This window comes from Neoarius graeffei, chromosome 20, assembly GCF_027579695.1.
Source record: "Neoarius graeffei isolate fNeoGra1 chromosome 20, fNeoGra1.pri, whole genome shotgun sequence".
In the NCBI taxonomy this organism is placed as follows: Eukaryota; Metazoa; Chordata; class Actinopteri; order Siluriformes; family Ariidae; genus Neoarius; species Neoarius graeffei.
In genome coordinates this window covers 39,832,748-39,856,039 of record NC_083588.1, presented here as the reverse complement: position 1 = coordinate 39,856,039, position 23,292 = coordinate 39,832,748, and the positions used below count along the sequence as shown (strand labels likewise).

At 42.8% G+C, this 23,292-nt stretch overlaps 1 protein-coding gene across 5 annotated transcripts in view; it reads left to right on the top strand.

Moving 5' to 3' along the window:
- Positions 1–23,292, top strand: part of sdk2a (sidekick cell adhesion molecule 2a) — a 351,347-nt gene that overhangs the window by 229,406 nt on the left and 98,649 nt on the right. For all 5 annotated transcript variants that reach the window (XM_060901705.1, XM_060901704.1, XM_060901703.1 and 2 more), the window contains 8 exons: positions 604–687; positions 1,586–1,780; positions 2,054–2,170; positions 2,757–2,924; positions 4,635–4,737; positions 6,546–6,722; positions 6,927–7,063; positions 13,181–13,328. In XM_060901705.1, coding sequence (XP_060757688.1) covers positions 604–687; positions 1,586–1,780; positions 2,054–2,170; positions 2,757–2,924; positions 4,635–4,737; positions 6,546–6,722; positions 6,927–7,063; positions 13,181–13,328 — 1,129 coding nt within the window. The remainder of the gene's footprint in view (positions 1–603; positions 688–1,585; positions 1,781–2,053; positions 2,171–2,756; positions 2,925–4,634; positions 4,738–6,545; positions 6,723–6,926; positions 7,064–13,180; positions 13,329–23,292) is intronic.

Sequence of the window (23,292 nt, the reverse complement as noted above, 5' to 3'; positions counted from 1 at the left end):
ATAGTCAGGTTTTTGTAGGATTTTGAGAGGTGGGAGGAAATCAGACAATACAAAAGAAACCCACACAGACATGAGGAGGAGAACATGTGAAACTCTGCACAGGCAAATCAAGCTCAGGATCAAATCGGGGACCCTGTGAACCAGCTGCAAGCCAGCAAAGCGACGCAGTCGCCCACTACAAATAAATGGCACAGTTAAATGTAGCTGTTAGTCAGGATAAAGCACATTTCATGTCAGATATTTGGGATAGCTGATTTGCAAGTATTAACATGATCAGCACTTCGAGCAGACCATAATGCTGCTGCAATAATATTAATAAGAATTGGCCAGTAGACAGCAGAGGCTTATGAGAGATGGGGGTTGCGGCCAAGTTATGACTGTCACATTTATCAGCTATTTATTGTGCTCATGGAGCATACTCACAAAGATTATCAGCTTTACATGATCTGTGATCACTTTTCAAATAGATTCTAATCGATTTTGATGTCACTGCTTGGCATTCTAGGTGATTGCCTTTTTCTAATGAAGCTTCGTTGTATGTAGTACTGGAGATGTTTTAATTAACTGTGTAATAACTGGGACTCAACTGGCTACTCTGCATAGAACACCCTCAATTTGTGAAGGAGCCAGAGAGACACATAACTGCTGAGATGGAGAAGGTGGTGGACATCCCATGCCAGGCTCGTGGTGAGTGCATGTGTGTCATCTCTGTTAGGTAGTCATCTTTTCCAATACGTCAAGCAAAAACTGTTTTCGGACCTCACTATTTTTGCACTGTTTTATTTATCCAGCAAAGAACATGCCAAGCCACACCTTTATAGCAGTAAACAGTCTATAAACAAAATGTCTGGCTTAAGTGGGTTTTTTTGTTTGTTTTTTTTTTTGCTACATTGTTGACAAAAATGAATGACTTGTCAGCTCAACTGAAATACATAACTGATTCTGAAACAGAGAGCATGCAGCACAAGGCAAAAGCTCCTCGTAGCTTAATTATGGATGAAGGATGCAATGTCTACAGCAGCATCTGGGAGGGTTTTTTTTTTTTTTCTTTTTTCTCCATATTCAACTATAGCCCCAGTAGTGTCTGAAAACAGGTCTGGGATGGTCTCTTTGAACTTGCATGCACTGCTGCTCTGACTCTGAACTAGCTAACATGGATTGAATAGTGACATGAAACCCATGGCTCTGAAATCGCTCTTTCACACAGCAATGGTTATGATGGAATTCACTATGACTCAGTGCAAGGATTTTATTTGAAATAAAGTTTAGCTTCAGTGGTTAACAGAAATAAGTGTGGGAGGCAGTCAGGGAGCAGACAAGAATGGCAAGACTCTTCACTTCATGTAAAGTGATATCAAAAGAAAGTTAAAAAAAAAAAGATTTTCCCAGCATAGTCTTGTGCAGTTGACTGTAGAATTGGCTTCATGTAGTCTGAAACATTTTCATACTAGCAAAGTATGTTGAGCCAGCGTTCTATTATATCTTCTTGTCATCTGCCTTGCTGTTTTTTCCAGTCTATGCAACCTTTTTTTGTGTATATATGAGTAATACCTCAGTCTAACCCCTTTCTCCCTACACTACTTAGGTGTACCTCAGCCAGACATTGTTTGGTATAAGGACGCTGTGCCCATCAACACTGTGAAGACCCCACGCTACAAGGTCTTGGTGGGAGGTAGTCTGCAGATTAATGGCCTCCTTCCTGATGACACTGGGATGTTTCAGTGCTTTGCTCGCAACTTGGCTGGAGAAATCCAGACCAACACGTACCTCGCTGTCACCAGTGCGTTTTGCACCATATGCCCTCCTCACATTTGCATTTGCTCATACCAGTGAGAGAATGGAGAGAGAGAGAGACTAGAGAGAGAGCTTTTCCTAAAGCATTTATGTCTTGTGATCAGAATTTTGATAAATTTTGTCAGTGCATGGGAAAAAAAAACTATTTCTGTCTCATACAGACATCATATACCCCATGGGTCACATACTCCCTTCTGCATTGTGTTAGATCAGTGATGTGTGTGAATTTATCTTCCTTTATCTTCTCTACCCATTTCAGGCATCGCTCCCAACATTACAGCAGGGCCTACGGACAGCTCGGTGATCGACGGCACATCCGTCATCCTGCACTGTGAGACATCGGGAGCTCCGCGGCCCGCCATCACATGGCAGAAAGGTCAGGCGCTAATCAGTCATCTCCTGTGCACTCACACACCTGCCTGAGCACACTTCTGACAAAAGAAGCTTTATCAGGTTGCCTTCTGGACCCAGATCCATCAGAGACACAGCAGAGCTTGTGTGATTGTGGGATTGATTGTAGATTGCAGTGGCCTTTTGATAAACAGAGAAGACATCTGTTCTCTAATCTCTTGCGTTAAAATGTCTAACTCTCTCCTCTGCTCTGTCTCAGTCTCTTTCGATCTCCGTTCAATGCTCTTTAATTCAGAACTAGACGAACTAACTTGGGGGAGAACCAAAATTAGTAAATGGGAGAGGACTTGGAGCAGGAATTGGAGAAATTGGGAGAAAATTGGGCAAAATCCAGAAGAGGAAAAAAACAACGCCTTTTGTAATATTGAGCAAAGTTCATCTGACATTCTGGTAGTTGTCAATAAAATGTCTGCTTGGAGGAAGAGCACCAATCAATCAGTATGAGGAGACATCTGTACCATGTGTCAGCCATGTTGCCTGTCAGTGTTCTACTCTTAGGGTCTCTATCTTCCCTTCCCTTCCCTTCCCTTCCCTTCCATCTTCCTGCACAGGTGAGCGTGTGCTGGCAAGTGGCTCAGTGCAGTTACCCCGCTTTACCCTGCTGGAGTCAGGCAGTCTGTTGGTCAGTCCTGCTCACCTGTCAGACGCTGGCACCTACACCTGCGTGGCGAGCAACTCCCGTGGCATTGACGAGGCTTCTGCCAACCTGCTGGTGTGGGGTGAGTGAGATTACAGGAAGGGGAAGGAATCCTATGTTTACTGCCGGATCCCAATTAATAATATAGCTCTCCAATGTGGTCGGCAAAGGTCACTTCTTTGAGATCACAACAGAGCTGCACAAAGAATCATATTAAAATCACAATTTTGATTTGTTTCCAAATGCAATACCATTTAAGTATGATTTTGCATCTGTGCTCCGGCAAACACAGACCTTTACATTTCTCACGTACACACCAGAAGCATGCAGGTTTACTGAAGAAAAGGGGAGAAACAACATCTGAGTGAATTTTAAAATGAACCAAATGCCTGTTTGTAGTGAGAAGGAAATAATTTGGCCTAAACAAATGCTTAAAGTGCCATTCCACCATTGGATGTATGCTTTGGCATAAAATACAATATATTTTATGACAACATGACTAGACAGAGAAATCTTTTAGCTTCAAAATGATATATCAAACATAATTTTTTGACAACGACAAGTATATTAATTTTGCGACCAAAGTCACCTACCCTTTTAATTTCCGCGCGGTAGTGAAACGTGATGTCATCGGCAGGTTCCCCTTCTTGTTTACCACGTCACGTGTGACGTGGCACAGATTATCAGCAATGGCGGATAGAACGCGATTTCCACTTGTCGATTGCTGTGCCGATATTCACCATCGACCGTCTCCTTTGGGCATCACTTGCTATTTTCCTTCGCTTCTTTTCCGAAGCTGACAGTCGCGTTCTATCCGCCATTGCTGATAATCTGTGCCACGTCACACGTGACGTGGTACACAAGAAGGGGAACCTGCCGATGACATCACGTTTCACTACCGCGCGGAAATTAAAAGGGTAGGTGACTTTGGTCGCAAAATTAATATACTTGTCGTTGTCAAAAAATTATGTTTGATATATCATTTTGAAGCTAAAAGATTTCTCTGTCTAGTCATGTTGTCATAAAATATATTGTATTTTATGCCAAAAGAATACATCCAATGGTGGAATGGCACTTTAATATTATCTACTAACTATTAAATTCCCACCTACTAAACAGATGACTAACGGTTTGAAACGAATGACTGAGTCATGGCTGCATGCACCCTGCTCAAAACCCACCAGTGATGCATTACGCATATAGCACATTTATCAACACGAATTTTCACCCACAAGTGGCATATGAGTTACTATTTACTCGGAATAGAAGTATTTCCACGACTAATTATTTAACCATCAGTTTGCTAGTTTTGTTTAAGGAGGACCTACTGCACTTTTGACATCCTAATATGGCTCATTGTTACCTCCGCCAAGGAGGTTATGTTTTCGGTAGCGTTGGTTTGTTTGTTGGTTTGTCTGTTTGTCTGTTAGCAACATTACGGAAAAAGTTATGAACGGATTGCTCTAAAATTTTTTCCAGAGGTGTGACTGGGCACAAGTAACAATCCATTAAATTTTGGCGGTGATCCGGATCACCGTCTTGATCCCGGATTTTTTTAAAGGATTCTTGGCGGAGGGCTGCGCTGTCCGAGTGCTTTTCAAGTTTTTACTCAATAGCAGTTATTTTTGAACAGGATATAGGCTATTGTAATACAAACGTGTCAAGAAAGCAGTCAATTAAAAACGAAGAGTCACATAGAAAATACTGTACCATGGTCTGCTGTACTAATGTAAGAATTTAATAAATATAATAAATGTAGAGATGATACAAACGATTGTCTGATTGTCTCCAGCACGAACCCGCATAACCAATCCTCCTCAAGATCAGAGTGTCATCAAAGGCACCAAAGCCACTATGACCTGCGGTGTGACCCATGACCCCAGTGTCACTGTCAGGTAACACCAATGTCTTTCTGTCCATACACCAAGATCTCCATTTTAAACTCATTACAAGCCCTTCACTTTATCTGCCTGCCATTTTGGATCTCTGTCTTTTTCTTCCTTTCTTTCCTTCTTTCTCATCATTTCATCTCTGATTAATTGTAATTCACTCAATGTTGGCAGTTCTTTATTACACCCAGTCTCATAAAACGTTGATTTAGCTGTCATCTCCAGATTGATTTGATCAAGAAAACAGATGAATATGTAAACAGAGCAATAACTTAGAGTCAGACTTTAATTAAGCACAAGACACAGGAGATTAAACAGAGGAACTGATGCAGCTGCAGTGTGTGTGTGTGTGTGTGTGTGCGCGCGCATATTACTAGTGTTAACATTCATATTTAATTAAAAATAAAACAAAGGGAAAAAAAAGCCCGTTAAGTCTAAGGCAGTGTTGTAGTCAAGTCACTAAACCTAGAGTCCGAGTCCAGTCTCAAGTCCTCAGTGTTCAAGTCCGAGTCAAGTCCAAGTCTCATCTCATCTCTCATCTCATTATCTCTAGCCGCTTTATCCTGTTCTACGGGGTCGCAGGCAAGCTGGAGCCTATCCCAGCTGACTACGGGCGAAAGGCGGGGTACACCCTGTACAAGTCGCCAGGTCATCACAGGGCTGACACATAGACACAGACAACCATTCACACTCACATTCACACCTACGGTCAATTTAGAGTCACCAGTTAACCTAACCTGCATGTCTTTGGACTGTGGGGGAAACCGGAGCACTCGGAGGAAACCCACGCGGACATGGGGAGAACATGCAAACTCCACACAGAAAGGCCCTTGCCAGCTACGGGGCTCGAACCCGGACCTTGCTGTGAGGTGACAGCGCTAACCACTACACCACCGTGCCGCCCCCAAGTCCAAGTCATTAAAGAAAATTTAAAGTCAAATCCACTGTTAATCCGAGTTGAGTCCAAGAACAAGACTCCAACCGCACCATATGACGGTGGCTGTTGCTGTCTTTATGTGAAACCGTCTCTGCTGCTGTGTTGGACTAACGTTACTGCTTGACTGCCCCATTTTAGTTAATAGGCTACAGATCAAAAGCTTGTTCATCGCTCAGCAAGCCCCGCCCACTATCAACAGGGCAAATAACACAAGAGAGGGTTAACACTTGCTAGTTCATCGCTCAGCACGCATACCCCACTTTCAGCAGCGCAATGAACATAGCGTGTCACTTCCTTCTCTGGGTGGAGTTTTGCCAAGCGACGAGTGAAGTTCGAGGTCGTCCCCGTCGTCTCCTTGATAGTTCTACTTAAGGAACACATAGCAGTGCATTTTTTTCCCACTGCACGAGAAGTCTGTATAACCAAAGCGGACAATCCTAGGGGCTTCTCTCTAGGCATTTTAGCGCCATTTAACGTTAGCTTGTTCCTGAACATGATGTATGAACAGGTGTATTCTCTTGCACAAAATTAGTATAAAAATTAATGTAGATATAAATATCTTATGCCAAATTATTGTGGCATGTTACAAAAAATAAAGAAAAAATCCAAGTCCTCGTCTCCAATTTACGAGTCCGACTGCAGTTAATGCACGAGTCCAAGTCCAAGTCATCAGTGCTTAAGTCCAAGTCAAGTCATGAGTCCTTAAAATTAGAGCGAGTCGGACTCGAGTCCGACTCACTAGGGGTTGCATTACAACCCCTAGTGTTTTATTTGAATTTCATTTGTGCGACTGTTTTCATTATATTGATAGTTTTTAAATATGAGTGTATGTGTATACCAGCAAGTCATAGGATTGTGTCTCTGCTGTGTGCTACAGGCACGTGTGGGAGAAAGGAGGCCCAGTCATTGATGTGAATTCAAGTCCGCGGCTACGTGTGGACCCCAATGGCACCCTGCATATTGCCCAGACCTGGTCTGGAGATATTGGCACCTACACTTGCAGAGTAACTTCCGTAGGAGGCAATGACTCCCGCAGCGCCCACCTCAGAGTCAGGTCTTCTTCTCTCTCTCTCTCCTCTTACTGTTGCTTGGATGTTTGGATAGCTTGTAACATCCTAACTCTCAGTAAATAGAGAGAATGTCTTACCTCGATCCATTCTGGTAAATATTGAAACTGGAGGTAATTGGGCTCTGGGAGAGTGTCACAAACTGAGAGCAGTGTTTATTTCCATTTGTCTCCACCGTTTGCTCCTTGTAGGCAGCTTCCCCACGCTCCAGAGAATCCAGTTGCTACATACAGCATCTCAGAGAAGCGCTCCATCAACCTCACATGGGCACAGGCCTTTGATGGCAACAGCCCCCTCATCCGCTACATCCTGGAGGTGTCGGAGAACAGTGAGTGGACAAGAGCAAATTTTCTACTGTAGTGTGTAGATCTGCTTGTACTGTCTAGTAATACTAAGTCAAGCTGACTGGACATTACATGTTGCATGGCTGCATGGCTTCGTCAGTTTTCTTGAGTGGTGGGAAAGTCGACTGCACTGAATTTGATTTTATTTATTTGTACTGTGCTTTATGTGTAGACATTGTCATGAAATACCATTACAGAAATCCTTTTGTAAATTTAGATCACTAATGATCAAACCAGAGGTGATAGAGGCAAGGAAAATTCACTGAGGTCTCAGGAGAAAGAAACCTTGACAAAAACTTAAAAGGAAACCCATCATATTCCAGGTAACACCAGATCCTGGGATTATGTGCATTACAGTATTCAGCCACTTGGAGACAAATCGAAGAGTACTGCATCTTGTTAAAAAAAATATCGAATGTGCGCTGATGATCATATTGTGAGTAGGAGTCATAGAAGGTGCAGGTCTATTGTATCCAGGTTACATTTTCAACTGAAGCTAGAAGGTGAGACTTTCACGTAAACTGTTTTAAAATGCAAGTCTGCAGGGGATTATACACCAATACAGGAGGTGAGTCACAAGTCCAGAAAGCTCCTAAAGAAGAAGCTTGAATAACAGAATGAATAGGAGATGAGGATCAGGATCAGTCTGGCCAGCAGAGGAGGCACAACAGAATTGAGTCAGATATAGGAAAGCTTATTTGGTATGAAAGCAACATACAGTATGATAAGTGCAAGTGCAGACTCTGGCAGTTCTAGCTATGACCGCATTGGAAAAAAGGCAGAGCCAGAAGGTAACACAGTCATGAGAGCATCCTGGGATATCAGCGTCTCACCACTCCTCCATCAACCCTGAATGATTGCAGGAAAGGGGGGGCAGCATCAAAACATCCCAGTTTACCAAACCCTGTATGCATATAGTGTAAATCTACCAGATCTGCACTATTACCTAAGATAAGGACGATTCAACAGTGTCCCTGACGAAACAAATAAATGTACTACTTAAAATTAAAGATTAAGTCAATTAATCCATTTTATCCATGGCTCTGCCATACTATAGTTTTCATTGTTCTAGATACAAATAAGTTTGCACCTTTTGATTGAAGCAGACATAGTTGACCATAATTGTCACCTGGGGCAGCATGGTGGTGCAGTGGTTAGCACTGCTGCCTCACAGCAAGAGGATTCCTGGTTCAAACCTCACAGCCAATGAGGGACCTTTCCGTGTGGAGTTTGCATGTTTTCCCCGTGTCTGCATGGATCCCCTCCGGGTGTTCTGGTTTCCCCCAAAGACATGCAGTTAAGTTGTCTGTGAAGATTCTCATTCATCCAGGTCATGGTAAACTGTGGGTGGTAAAAGAGAGCAACAGTGGGGATAATGTTGGATTGTCGGCATATCAGGTTGAAATGCAGGTGGTTTTTGTAGTCTGCCAGTTTTCTGGAAGTCCTCTCATACTCCCGCACCAGTCGAAGGGTTCTCATCCCAAAGTGCGTGGAAACATGTCTGTGAAGATTCTCATTCATCCAGGTCATGGTAAACTGTGGGTGGTAAAAGAGAGCAACCCACACCAACAATGAGAGGATAAATACCTGATGCTCCCTACCAGTCAGACAGAACTGAAGAAGCCTTTCGGATGAGAGGTGAAACGTCTTCAAGAATCTTCAAGCAAGTCCAGTTGCTCTCTTTTACCACCTACAGTTTTTCATGCAGTTAAGTTAACTGGCTACTCTAAATTGTCCATTGATCAAGTTTGGAGACGGATGGGGTCTGGGCTCTGTCAAGTTTAAAATGCCCTAGAGTGCCATAGGGCCTAGACACACCAATGATGGACTGTTATGATGTCTTCAGTGGTGCCCTTACTGGCTATGGGAAGAAGAAGAATGGTGTCATTTAAAGGGTAGTGGTGGATGGATGTAAGTGCAGGAGATGTTTTTAAATAAAATTTGATGGAAAACAGATCCAAATTAGTGATCAAGCACAGAGTCGTTAAAAAGGCAATGGTCAAGCGAGGCACAAACAGAATAGCGGAGGCAAAGACGAAAGGCAAAATCCATATTCACAGACAGGAGTCAACACTAGAGTAGCAAAACACTGACACAAGGCTTGGTAATATGAGACACAAGGTAGTCTGTGGACATGACAAATGGACTAAAGGTTTTCTAAGGTACTCTGTGGCAAGTGTATTCAGTGCTTTATTGGTCATTTGTATTGTTTTAGAATCACTGCAGAATTTTACTTGGAGTGGGGTTTGGATAGAATAAGCATTAAAATTGTCAGATTTCTCACTATAGAATAGAATGCCTTTATTGTCACTGCACAAAGAAATTTAGTTCATCATAGGAGAGCAAAGCCACTGCATACGTGTGCACCGCCACTCTTGGGCACTTCAGCCCAAGGCCATCCCACGTTAACCTAACTGCATGTCTTTAGGGGTAACTGGAACAAACCCACGCAGACACGGGGAGAACATGCAAACTCCACATAGAAAGGCCCCCGTCAGCCGCTGGGCTCAAACCCAAAACCTTCTTGCTGTGAGGTAGAGCCCTGCACTCCCACAGGAGTCCCGCGGGACCCGACGCAAAGCAGTGTGGTGCGGGACAAATTTTGAAAACTCATTGCGGGCATGGGCGGGAGGGGGAGTGCACAATGTGGAAGTGGGCAGGAGAGGTGATAAGCTGCAGTCCCGCTAACTAAAAACGTGTTTAAAATAAAATTTATAAATTATTAATTTATGTCTATCATATATAATTTGTGCTGGATATTTTATTTGGCATTAATAAAAACATTTTAAGATGCCTAAATTTGCGGATGTGGTCTAATCTCGCGTACATTTCCGATTCCTTTCCGCTCTTCCGTGTTTGAGATCTCCGATCATGGCAGAAGAGCAGAGCTCCTCTAGTGAAGCTCACAGTGCTTCAGAAGTAAGTGCTGCTTTAAAAAGAGGTGCCTGGCAACGCCACCCTCTCTATGTGCGCTAGGTGAAGGATCGGTCAGTGGAGAGCTCAGCTAAGCTCAGCATGTTTAATTCCCCAAGCCAATGACAAGAACTTTCATGAGAAATAACGCGAACGTCTGCATCATGCGGGATTTGCGGGCGGGAGCAGGACAAAATATGGCAGGCGCGGGCGGGAGCGGGACTGAAAATCATAATTCTTGGCGGGAGCGGGACTGCACAATGCGGGAGCGGGCGGGAGCGGGACTGAAAATTCTGTCCCGCGCAGACCTCTACTGTGAGGCGACAGTGCTAACCACTTACACCACCGTGCTGCCCCTAGTAAGGACTGTCTGCATTTTGGGCTAACTGAATCTCATTTATACACATACTGGAACATCAAGACAGCAGTGTGCTTTAATAGTCCAACCTAGAGGTAACAAGTGCATGATCTGGTTTTTGTTTCATCTTGTAACGCAGTGTTCTTGAAATGGAAAATGGCCATCCTAGTTTTCTGTGTGAATATTAAACACAAGGCTAGCATCAATACTCACACTAAGGTGTTTAATTGATGTACATGATGTAACCATACATGTCAACCTATACGGAATGTCCGTATTTTATACGGATTTGATTCAATAAACGTAGTATACGGGCGTACAAATAAAGTTATACGGATTCTTTAAAAAAACTTCAATATTTATTTAGAGCTATAATCAATTCCCACGATGATAAAAGTGCGCATAACATTTACAAACGTACTGTACACTACAAAAAGCACAAACAGCCAGTAAAGAGTCTTATGAAATCGCGCGTTATCTTGTGGTAGCGAGACTTCGTTCCACTTCTGATCATGCGCACACCGCATTGCGAGAATCCCGCCAACCGGGAAGTAACATTTTGTTTGAAACGCGTATTTCCACCTGAGCGACTTTCACTAGCGACTGAAAAGATTCTGAATGGGCACTCCGGCAAGATCAACACAGACACTTGCTGTGACATGCAGCCTAGTGAGGTATTGGTGCAGAGTGCTAAAAAAGCTGTCATGGAGTACAATTCAGAACATTAGAGTGACACTTTGTGTTTTTGTCAAACATTGGAGCTTTGTATTCATTCTGAAGGTTTATTGTTATTAATATTGAATAAAAAGTAACTGGGATATATCATTGTTAATTATCATTCAAATTTTAGGTAAATTATTTTAATTTGCATCTTATACGGATTTTATAAGGGAAATACGGATTTTGGAGGTTGGTTATACAGGTTTGATTGACCAAAGGTTGACATGTATGTGTAACTGAAAGGTCATCAAGAGTTACTACATAATCAGAAGGCTAGCAGGTCTGAGTCGAGGTACTTCTGTCTTGTTGAAATTTTAAGTAGGAGGATACTCAGGGTCCAGTGTCTAATGTCCTTTATTTGGTTGGTGTTTAGCATCTAGAGCAGAAAACCTTTGTAATAATCCAGTAGAAGGCAACAGGAAACCACTACTGCAAATTTCCCTAGAAACTTTGACGGACGTCAGAGCAGCTGCGTCACTGCAGTGACCTGCCAAAGAGTGAGTGAGTGAGTGTTTAGCATCTGCTTTGTCTGGAGCATAAAGCAGTGTGTCATCAGCATAGCAGAATATAATAGACAAATATAATATATTTTATTGTATTTAAATATAATATAGTAGATAATGCTTGTGGGGCGGCACGGTGGTGTAGTGGTTAGCGCTGTCGCCTCACGGCAAGAAGGTCTGGGTTCGAGTCCCGGGGCCGGCGAGGGCCTTTCTGTGTGGAGTTTGCATGTTCTCCCCGTGTCCGCGTGAGTTTCCTCCAGGTGCTCCGGTTTCCCCCACAGTCCAAAGACATGCAGGTTAGGTTAACTGGTGACTCTAAATTGACAGTAGGTGTGAATGGTTGTCTGTGTCTATGTGTCAGCCCTGTGATGACCTGGCGACTTGTCCAGGGTGTACCCCGCCTTTCGCCCGTAGTCAGCTGGGATAGGCTCCAGCTTGCCTGCGACCCTGTAGAACAGGATAAAGCGGCTAGAGATAATGAGATGAGATGATACCATGTATAACTCTCCTACTTATTGCTCATTTCATAGGGGGACGGGGGGGGGGATTGCTGGCATGTGCCGCGCGGGAGCATCTGCCCAAATTTTTTAGGCCGAGACGAACTTGTAGTTTTTGATTTAAAAAAAATTTCCAATATGTAATGCCAATTGTACATGCCTGTTCTTTAATTCAAAATCACCATCTCGATCTTCAAATTGACCATATGGTATATGTATTACATTACACAACATCCTGTCCAGATAAAACCTAGTTAGTACACACAACAGTTGAAAGGGAAGTGATGAGTGATGTTGAATGTTGCCTGCTTAATATGCAAGACCTCCTGCTACCATGATGATATCAGAAGAAAGCTTAAGAGAATTATATGATAGAACATTTTTCTGGTTGGCACTTCATTTTAAAGGATTAGAGTATTCAAAGACATGAATAGCAAAAATGCAGAAATATAATACTGTAGAGCTCTTGTTTATATTAAAAGGTGCATTGATTTTTTTGAAATCATCAAATGTGAATTGATTAAAAACAAGTCTCTTGTACCATATTAATCGTTTTCACCTGGTAGTCCACCAAGAAGGGGAATTTATTTCCAAATACATTGCAACTTTTTGCTGATAAAATTAATGGTTTTGGGGTAAAAAAAAAAAATAGCCAAAAATCATTAGCTCCCGCCCCCTGGGCCCCCACCGGGGCTCTGCCCCTAGGCCCTGCTGGGTGCCTGCGGCCCCCAAACCCCCGGCTTTTTTCAGACTTTTTAAATATTTTTCATTCTCATCCCTGTGTCACTGATAATATTGACTCTGTTCAGCTGGAGGTAGAGGGTCCCTTTCACTTTCGATCAAATTTTTTTTACATCTACTTGTAAAATGTGTACGCTATTATCATTGAATAAGTTCTCATTTAGATGTCCAGAAGGTAAACAACTTGAGTTACTGTCCGGTCAGTTCTGACTGTCTAGAACTGCACGGAGCTGTGTTGATGGGTATGAAATAGAAGGATGTAGTGTTTGCTGAAGTCTCTCTGACATTCCAGACGCACAAGAAATAACAATGCTGCTCCATCTGCTCCTCCTGCTGTGTAACTGATGATGTGTTTTCTGTCTGGGTTAGATGCTCCATGGACTGTGCTCTTGGCCAACATAGAGCCAGAAGCGACTAGTGTAATGGTGGGAGGCCTCATTCCTGCTCGATCCTACCAGTTCCGGCTGTGTGCTGTCAATGATGTGGGCAAGGGCCAGTTCAGCAGGGAGACAGCAAGGTGAGTGGATGGGCATTCCAGTGATCCTAAGAGCTGCAAGAAATGCCCAAGCTTTTCAAACTTTATAAAAAAATTTGTGATTGACATACCAGGAGTCAGAGGGAGGAGTCTGATTTTTATTCAAACAGTGCACAAGGTAGAGAAAAAATTCATCAGGTAAATAAGGGCAGGAACATTCACCTTACGTGCTGCAAGTATTAAAAGAAACATGCCATAGGATGGGTTTTTATAATGCAGAAAAGGTTCTGTTATATAATTAAGCATACTGCAAAAAGTAAATCTGCAGCAGTTATTAATAACATAGACCAGTGGTTCTCAAACTTTTTTCACCAAGTACCACCTCAGAAAATCCTTGGCTCTCCAAGTACCACCATAATGACCAACATTAAAATACAGTAGCGTAGTAGGTCTAAGTATTCATTAAAAACAAGGCGGAGGTTTTATTTAACAAGTATATTTAATATTGTTGGCCACTGTAACATTACACACAGTACTTTGAACAGTAACACTGTGTTTAAATATAGGAAAATAAAACACTGTACTTAAATAATGAATCAAATAAATTGGCCAAATCTGCAACATCTGTATTCTCATCAAGCTGTATGGTAAAATATCTACTGTTCTTAATGCGCTCAATCAGTGTCTTTTTAACATCGTCAGCCATGTCATTTATTCTCCTTGACACGGTGTCATTTGAAAGCGGCACCAAGTTTAACTCTCTGGCAGCTTTCTCTCCACACATGATACATGTCATCTCTTTGGCTAATGGCAAACACAGCAGTTCCCCGATTGTGTGCGGCTTACCGGCTCTGGCGATCAGGAGGCTGGCACGATATGAAGCTTCCTGTGCTTTGGCTACGGGTGTACCATAGGACAGAATGGTGGACTTGGACTGCTTCAGTTCATCACGTTTTCGTAAAAAAAATCCATTGGTTTGTCCTTTAGTGCTGTGTTTGGTTGTAAGATGCCGTTTGAGATGCGACGGTTTCATGGACTCATTGCTCAGAACGTCCCCGCATACAACACACTGCGGCCTGGGCAGCTCCTCTGTCCCGCTCCAAATGAATCCCAGTTTTATGTATTTTTCGTCATACTTCCTCCTCACTGGTTTCTGCCGTTTGCTAGCAGTTCTGGGGCTGGTTTTGCCACTGTCGTTAGCATCTGCGCTCGGCTCACACACGTCCTCTTCAGTTCTCCCTCTCTCCTGATCCACGCTCCCATTCGCGGATTTAAGCCACGACAATAATTTTGTCCTACTCGTTATAATTAGCAAAGCCACCTCCACCTTTTCCCATCACAGCCTAGTCTACCAATGGCGGATAACCGTCTGTCAGCGGAACCGGCGGGAATGCGTACGTACGCTACGTATGGCTACCCAGAAGCACTTGCAAACTTTTTAAAATTATTAACTTAATTTGTATCTCCTTTCATTTTCTTGTCATCGGTTGATAAGATATTTTCATCCATTCGGATATTATGGATAGTATTTCACGTTTTATTTTATTTTTTTAAATTTTATTTATATTTAATTAAGTGATTCTTTGGCGTGGGCGGCACGGTGGTGTAGTGGTTAGCGCTGTCGCCTCACAGCAAGAAGGTCCGGGTTCGAGCCCCGTGGCCGGCGAGGGCCTTTCTGTGCGGAGTTTGCATGTTTTCCCCGTGTCCGCGTGGGTTTCCTCCGGGTGTTCCGGTTTCCCCCACAGTCCAAAGACATGCAGGTTAGGTTAACTGGTGACTCTAAATTGACCGTAGGTGTGAATGTGAGTGTGAATGGTTGTCTATGTGTCAGCCCTGTGATGACCTGGCGACTTGTCCAGGGTGTACCCCGCCTTTCGCCCGTAGTCAGCTGGGATAGGCTCCAGCTTGCCTGCGACCCTGTAGAACAGGATAAAGCGGCTAGAGACAATGAGATGAGATTCTTTGGCGTACCACTAGAATGGAGCCCGCGTACCACTAGTGGTACGCGTACCACAGTTTGAGAATCACTGACATAGACCATAAGTGTCATTTCCATCATGGTAATGATGAAGGTGTATGTCAAAGTCGGTGCATCTAAAGCCTAGGTCACAACCGGACATACGATTTTTTGGCCGTGCGATTTTTGGCGTTTCCCAAATCGCTGCGTTTTGTTTTTTTTTGTTCATGGAGAAAGACGCACGTTGGCCGCAAGTTTGTCTTGCAACCTGAAAAAAAACGTAAGCGCCCGTAGAGTTTGGCTACGTTTACATTAGACCGTATCTGTCTCGTTTTCTTCGCGGATGCACTGTCCGTTTACATTAAACCACCTGGAAAAGCCTGGAAACGGGAATCCGCCAGCGTCCACGTATTCAATCTAGATCGTATCTGGTCCGGTGCTGTGTAAACATTTAGAATACGTGAATACGCTGTGCTGAGCTCTAGCTGGCGTCCTCATTGGACAACGTCACTGTGACATCCACCTTCCTGATTCGCTGGCGTTGGTCATGTGACGCGACTGCTGAAAAACGGCGCGGACTTCCGCCTTGTATCACCTTTCATTAAAGAGTATAAAAGTATGAAAATACTGCAAATACTGATGCAAATACTGCCCATTGTGTAGTTATGATTGTCTTTAGGCTTGCCATCCTTCCACTTGCAAGTAGTAAGTGATCTGCGCTGGGATCACACACACAGCGGCTCAGTCCCGAATCACTGCTCGTGCACTTCACTCGCGCGCTGTGTGAGCTGCGCAGGGCCGGAGTGCGCACCCTCCAGAGGGCACTCGCTGTTCAGGGCGGAGTGATTTGGAGCGCAGGATGCCTGCGGAGCCGAGCGTATCCGTGTATTGGTGTTGCTATGTGCACGGCTAACGGTTTTAGTGTAAACGCGAATCGTTTTAAGAACATCAATCTGATGATCCGCTGATTCGACGTAATGTAAACGTAGCCTTTGTTTGACATGACAAAGAACCTCTGCGGCCAGTCTACGGCTCGAAAATCAGCACGTCACACGCGCGCCCTCCGTGCGTTTCTTGCGTTTTTTGCACGTAGACCGGCCGTAGGAGAACGTACGGCCGGTTGTGACCGAGGCATTAGGAGAAGTGCTGTTCTTTTTATACTGTGCCTCATTTCCTCCAGCACAAGTTGAGAGTTTAAGAGCTTGTGTTTCACTAGAGTGTTAGTGCATATCAAGAAAACAACAAAAAAAGAACAGGGCAGTATTCCCAACACAGCCATTTAGTTAAAAAACGAGGCCAAATGCTTGATGAAAGAATGAGAAAGCTTTCATGTTGCAGACTTGCTATACAGGCCAGCCGAGGTGCTTTATCTAGCTGTAATTGCATGGCACTTTCTTACCAGGATGTTCAAGCATTCACCGAGATTTATCTGCTTTTGCCTGAGCTGTGTGGCTCTGAGTGAGGATCTGAGTATGCTGGATCTTCAGAAGCAAAGAGGCAGTCGCACCTTCAAATACTCTAGTCTCCAGAGAATGGTGTTGACATCTACACAATCACACACAGATGCACACACACTGCTGTTTTACTGTTTTTCCTTCTTGTATTTTTTCTGGAAACAGCTGCAATGACAAAAATGTCAGCAAGTACGACCGTAACCGTAACAACAATGGCTGGGGACAGCAAATAAATGACTTATGTACTGACTGATGCGTGACAGAGAGATGGAAAGGAGGAATACACAAAAGATATTATATGAATGTCAGGAACAGGATTTATAGGCATTCATTTTCAGACCCAAATACGTTTCATAAAATGTTTTGGTGTGCTTATTCTGTACCCAATGTAATATAGACTCAAGACAGTGACGGCTGCATTCAGAGTTGAGTTAAACATGGATAGTCAAGATTTAATACTGAAATCGCACGTCAGTCTTCAGGCTTCAGAATTAACTACAGATGAACTGCACACTGCTAATTAATGTGGGTAAATCCCATATTGTTAACTTAAGCCCTATTCGCACGGGATTAGTATTACCTGTGAACCTCTGGCGATTTGTAATAATTGCAGAGAATGTCTGAGATGTTAGTCCCGTGCGAATGCGCCATGTCTGTAATTTGTAAAGTAATAATTCCGCCGCAAATTACCTACTATATTTTGTCAAACACAGACATCCAGTGACAATACTAGTCCCGTGCGAATACGCATGTCCGTGTTTGTTATTGTAATTGCGCGCGTTTTATATCTTTTCCGGTTACTGTGAGTAGGCTAATGGAGGCTACGGTTGAAATTTTCATGAGTACTGTTTTAGGGGCAAGTGGTAGTCGTGCCCCATACCACACTACATGGAATCCGCTTCCCAAAAACAGCAAGAAATCCAAGAGGAGAGCTCGGAGATTTTTGACCTGGATGACTTGTGTGGCTGCTTTCGGTAAGGAACATTTTTAATATTTCATAGCTATAGCCAGGCCATATCCTCCATGGACTAGGGATGGCGAAAACTAAAAAAAATCTTGACCGACCACCGAGCCTCATTAGCCGGTTAAAGTCGGTTAACCTATGAGTTTAAACAGGGATGCAAACGGCGCGCCTTTTTCACGGCTCGTGCAGATCCGATTTTTTTTTTTTTTTTTTTTGGGGGGGGGGGGGGGGGGGCGTTGGAGTGTCTGAATAATTTCATCAGAGTAAATTCTGTATTAAAATTACTACATAAGCAAATGCCATTACAGTCCATGAAAAAGCCGTGAAAAAGTCGGCATCTGCGCCTTTAGTTTGTGTGGAGAGATATGATCTGCAATAAAATGCATTGTTGGCTACAGACCGAAACATACTTTCAGAATGCACTGTAGTGATGTGTCGGTCGCGAACGATCCGGTTCAAAGAGCCGGCTCTTTGAAGTGAACGACGGGAGCTGGCTCTTCGGTGGGAGCCGAGTTGGGGAGCCGAATTATTTTTTTGTCCTTAGGTGCCTCAGAGAGAGAGACTTTCACAAAAAAAGTTGCTGTCCGATTGCATCTTTGTGTTGTCTATTACCATTCAAAGGAAAAAAAGTAGCATGGTGTACACCTACTTTTTTTGGTTGATGTCATTCACAGCTGCGAAAATAGGAAAATTGGTGTAATGCTTAAAGCTGTGGAGCGCAGGGGAGAGGAGTCTGTGAGGCACCTGAGGAGGGGAAAATCAGCTGTGTATTTTATATTGGTAATATAACACAGTTTTGCATTATGTTTGTGAGAAAATAATTTATTAATTGGTAAGTTTTATTTCTATAGCTAGAACATTGTTACACTGCTATACTTTACAAAGCTTTACAATTGCTACAAAAACTAAAAAATGAAATGGAAAGCATCCTATTGATAAAATATAAATAATGTAATTAATTAACTAGTTAATTGCAGCAATTAAATCAAAAATAAAATCTCAGGAGCCGTTTGGGAGCCGAAAGAGCCGGCTCCTTATAGTAAGAAGAGCCAAAAGAGCCGGATCCCGAAAAAGAGCCGAAATTCCCATCACTAATGCACTGGCCAAGGCAGGACTAAACTCGATGTGCCTTCTAATAATAATTTTAAAAAAAAAACAGAATAGTAATTTGTAAGGGGCGGCACGGTGGTGTAGTGGTTAGCACTGTCGCCTCACAGCAAGAAGGTCCTGGGTTCGAGCCCTGGGGCCGGCGAGGGCCTTTCTGTGTGGAGTTTGCATGTTCTCCCCGTGTCCGCGTGGGTTTCCTCCGGGTGCTCCGGTTTCCCCCACAGTCCAAAGACATGCAGGTTAGGTTAACTGTTGACTCTAAATTGACCGTAGGTGTGAATGTGAATGGTTGTCTGTGTCTATGTGTCGGCCCTGTGATGACCTGGCGACTTGTCCAGGGTGTACCCCGCCTTTCGCCCGTAGTCAGCTGGGATAGGCTCCAGCTTGCCTGCGACCCTGTAGAAGGATAAAGCGGCTAGAGATAATGAGATGAGATGAGTAATTTGTAAGCTAAAAAGCCTGTCTACACTTTTTTCTTTCGCCGAGTGGCAGCGGGAGGGCGGGACATGACTGAATGGGTGTTTCTGATTTGTCAGCTGTCTTTAACTGTGGCGGGAGGGCGGGACATGACTGAATGGGTGTTTCTGATTTGTCAGCTGTCTTTAACTGGGGCGGGAGGGCGGGACATGACTGAATGGGTGTTTCTGATTTGTCAGCTGTCTTTAACTGGGGCGGGAGGGTGGGACATGACTGAATGGGTGTTTCTGATTTGTCAGCTGTCTTTAACTGGGGCGGGAGGGCGGGACATGACTGAATGGGTGTTTCTGAAGTACAGGATGTTACAACATATCCGGTCGTGATGCCTATAAATTGAGTAAATTACGGACTTTGCTTATCCCGTGCGAATGCAAGGGATTTAACACAGAGGTTGGGTGGGAATTTACAAATTAGCTACTATAGGTTCACAGGTAATACTAATCCCGTGCGAATAGGGCTTTAGTTTTTCTTGATCGCAATAATCATGACTATGCCTATTCAGGAAAATCAGCCTCAATATACAGTACCCATCATATATTTGACTTTTATTAGATGCTTGAAATGTTGTAATTGTCTCTTTTGGGATATAAAAAGAAGAGACAATGTCTTAATTTAGTAGCGAAACCTGGCAACCCGGAAGCCACTGACTACACACAGGTAATTTTAGTAACTTAGTGAGCCAGATAAGCCACATAAATATTGACAAATCGATTGAACTTAAGCAGTCAACTCTGAATATGGCCCTGAGGTCTTTATGCACTCTTTGGTTTTCTCCATGAATGCAAAAGGATATAAAGCAATTTGATGTTGTATAAAGGATGCTATGTTTTAAAGAATATTGAATAAAGTTGATGACGGAGTTGCAGATTAGATTAAATTCAGTAGCTTGATTTCCAGTAGAAACGTATAACTTTTCCATTAGATGTGTTGCACTTTTAGCAGTTTAGACGTGTCGATGGCTGGTCAGCAGGGTGGCAAGGAATAGCGGGATGCAGAAGCCTGGAAGAAGATATAATGCAGCAGTGACTACTTGCCCAGAATGTTTAATAGGTGTGCTGTTCCACAGAGCATATAAGTACTTATAGGGTGTGTAAATCCAAGTGTACAAAATGAACTCTGGTGTTGATCTTGTACAAGATTTGCTTGCAGCTTGCTAGAGATGTCAATTAGTAAATATTATCACAGAGATCAATCATAATAGTAATGAATTTCTTTTATGATTTTGTTTAAGGGTTTATGGCCTGTGCTGAACAAATTGAGAGAATAACAACAGTGTATTGTTCTATGAGATACAGATGTGTGTGTGTGTATATATAGATCTATTTGAGATCTGTAATGCTTTTTCCAATACCTAACAAAAAATTGAGCATTTCTGTTGATCAGAGAGCAGAAATGTCCCATACAGCCATGCCTTTCATGAGGGAGAATAGGGAATCTGTGTTTTATGGGATAAGTTGTCAAGTTGGTGAGATAGTTAAGTCGCTCTGGATAAGGGCATCTGCCAAATGCCAGAGCTGTTAAGCATTGAGATCAAGATCGATGATAACGGAGCTAATGGAAGAAAAGTCTGAGATCTTGAGTTCTCTGATCTCTAAAAGAGGTCTCTGATTGGTTGAGATTAATTCAGTTGATTATGTGTTGAGGTTGATAAATTACTAAAGTAACAGTTGAAATGTTTGAAGCTTTAAGCTTCCATGAGTTGTAATGGTTTGTAATGTGTCAAACATAATTCATTGGAAATAACAGAGGTCCGGCGGCAGGGCCGGATTAACATGGCCAGGGGCCCCTAGGCTACAAGTTGCTGTAGCCCCCCCCCCGGCCACCACCATCTTATCCCATCTACCTGTAAAGAACTGTCTATTATCTACATTTTAAAGGTTTTTTTTTTGTTGTTTTTTTTTTTTTTTATAAAGCTCAAAATGAAATTTTATAAAGCTCAAAAAGCTCAATAGAGCTTTGTCACGTTGGGCTTTTTCCCATTGCGCCTTGCGCTTTTGAGCACCGCTCTCGTATTTTCTGTCACACATGTTCACTGTTCAACTGTGGAGTGACGTCGTGCGTGACGTCTAACGTTTATATATGGAAGGCGGATTTGCCTCACCCAATCAGCGTCCGTTTATTTAAATATTCATTTTGAGCCAATGAATATGAAGGATTTTTTTTTCTTTTGACCAATTGGGGGCCCCCCTGCGAGGCAGGGGGCGTGGGGGCCCCTAGGCTGAAGCCATATGAAGTCTGTGCGGTGATCCGGGCGTGTCCGGCGGCACGGTGGTGGAGTGATTAGCACTGTCGCCTCACAGCAAGAAGGTCCTGGGTTCGAGCCCAGAAGCCGGCAAGGGCCTTTCTGTGTGTAGTTTGCATGTTCTCCCCGTGTGCTCCGGTTTCCCCCACAGTCCAAAGACATGCAGGTTAGGTTAACTGGTGGCTGTAAATTGACCGTAGGTGTGAGTGTGAATGGTTGTTTGTCTCTGTGTCAGCCCTGCGATAACCTGGCGACTTGTCCAGGGTGTACCCCGCCTTTCACCCATAGTCAGCTGGGATAGGCTCCAGCTTGCCTGCGACCCTGTAGAACAGGATAAAGCGGCTACAGCTAATGGATGGATAACAGACGTCCATTTAGAGGTCAGTTGGACAGGGATAATTGAAAATAAACTTTTTTTGTTTGTCATATTTATATATATAAAAAAAGAACAAACTCTGGGCTGTTTGATGACTGAATTACATAGATAACTTCGGTTCCAAACAAGGAAAACATACAATTACGAATAGTAATCAGGGAGATTTGTGTAAGCCTATCTGAAGTATTCAATTGTATCAAGTTGCAGATTTAAAAGTAGTTAATGTGTGGCTGATGGCTAAGTAAGAAGCATGAGAATTATTTTGCTGTTGGGTGTTTTAATCTCCAAACACTGTTAACGATAGTAGTCATTCATTAACTGACTTATTATATGGGTGGCTGCTAATTTGGTGCATTGTTCAGCATTGAAGGATCTGTCTAATGGCTGGATGAATGACTAAATCTGAGATATTGAAGGAGATCTTCGTGAAGTCATCGTGAAGCAGAGGTCATCACTTTGTGATGTAAATAAATGCCTTTTTTTTCATCAAATGCAACAGATTATTTGAAATGTTGATCTCAGGATCTGTAATGTAAATGGCATTATGAATAAATGTTGTATTTCTGTTGATTAGGATTCATCATCCTCTCCTCATGAAGTGTTTTGATTAATTTGTACTGATTTTAATTTGAGATTAGTTTCAGAGGAATGAGTTTCTTGCAATAAGCATATATCTGCATTTTAATTACTCTTTGCTTTGGGAACACTGAGCTTCTGGGTTCGAGGTTTATATGAATGTAAGAATGCAACATTAATATTAATTGGAGGTACCATATGCGTGTATGAATGTGTGCATGTGTCATGAATAAAAGTGGGTATTCTCGTTGATACCGATGATGGTAAAATGTGTAAATGCATAAGATAAGTATAGAAAAATAACTATCTTTTGAAGTGTATTGAAAAAGAGTAAAACAGGTTGTAAGAGAGAGGTAAAAGAGAGGGGGAGGGGGGATTATACTTAGGAACCTAGAATAGCCAAAGGGTCACATTTTTATCACGGTATAATTGGCCAAAGTATAATTTATCTACAGATATTACATCCTTCTTTCATGGTTTAATATTTTTATTACATCCTTCCTTTAGGCACAGTTTTCAGATTTTTAATAGTCTTTTCCTTTTGTCCACTATCTCACAAGGGAATTTGTCATTAATGCCGTAATCAATTCCGGCCCACTGCCTTTGGTCAGGACATTTTTTTTTTTTTTGTGTGTGTGTGTGTGTGTGTGTGTGTGTACAGATTTGTCAAAAATAGTTTGCTGTCATTTACTTTCCCACCTGAACATGGTGTATGGAATGGAATGGAATGTCTGATTGTCTTCATCTGTATTTTTACTTGTTATAAATTATTTTATCGACCTTTTGTCATCCTTGGGTGAGTGCTCTCAAATACAGGAAAAGACAAGATTGCTTCTCATGCTGCTTATGCTAG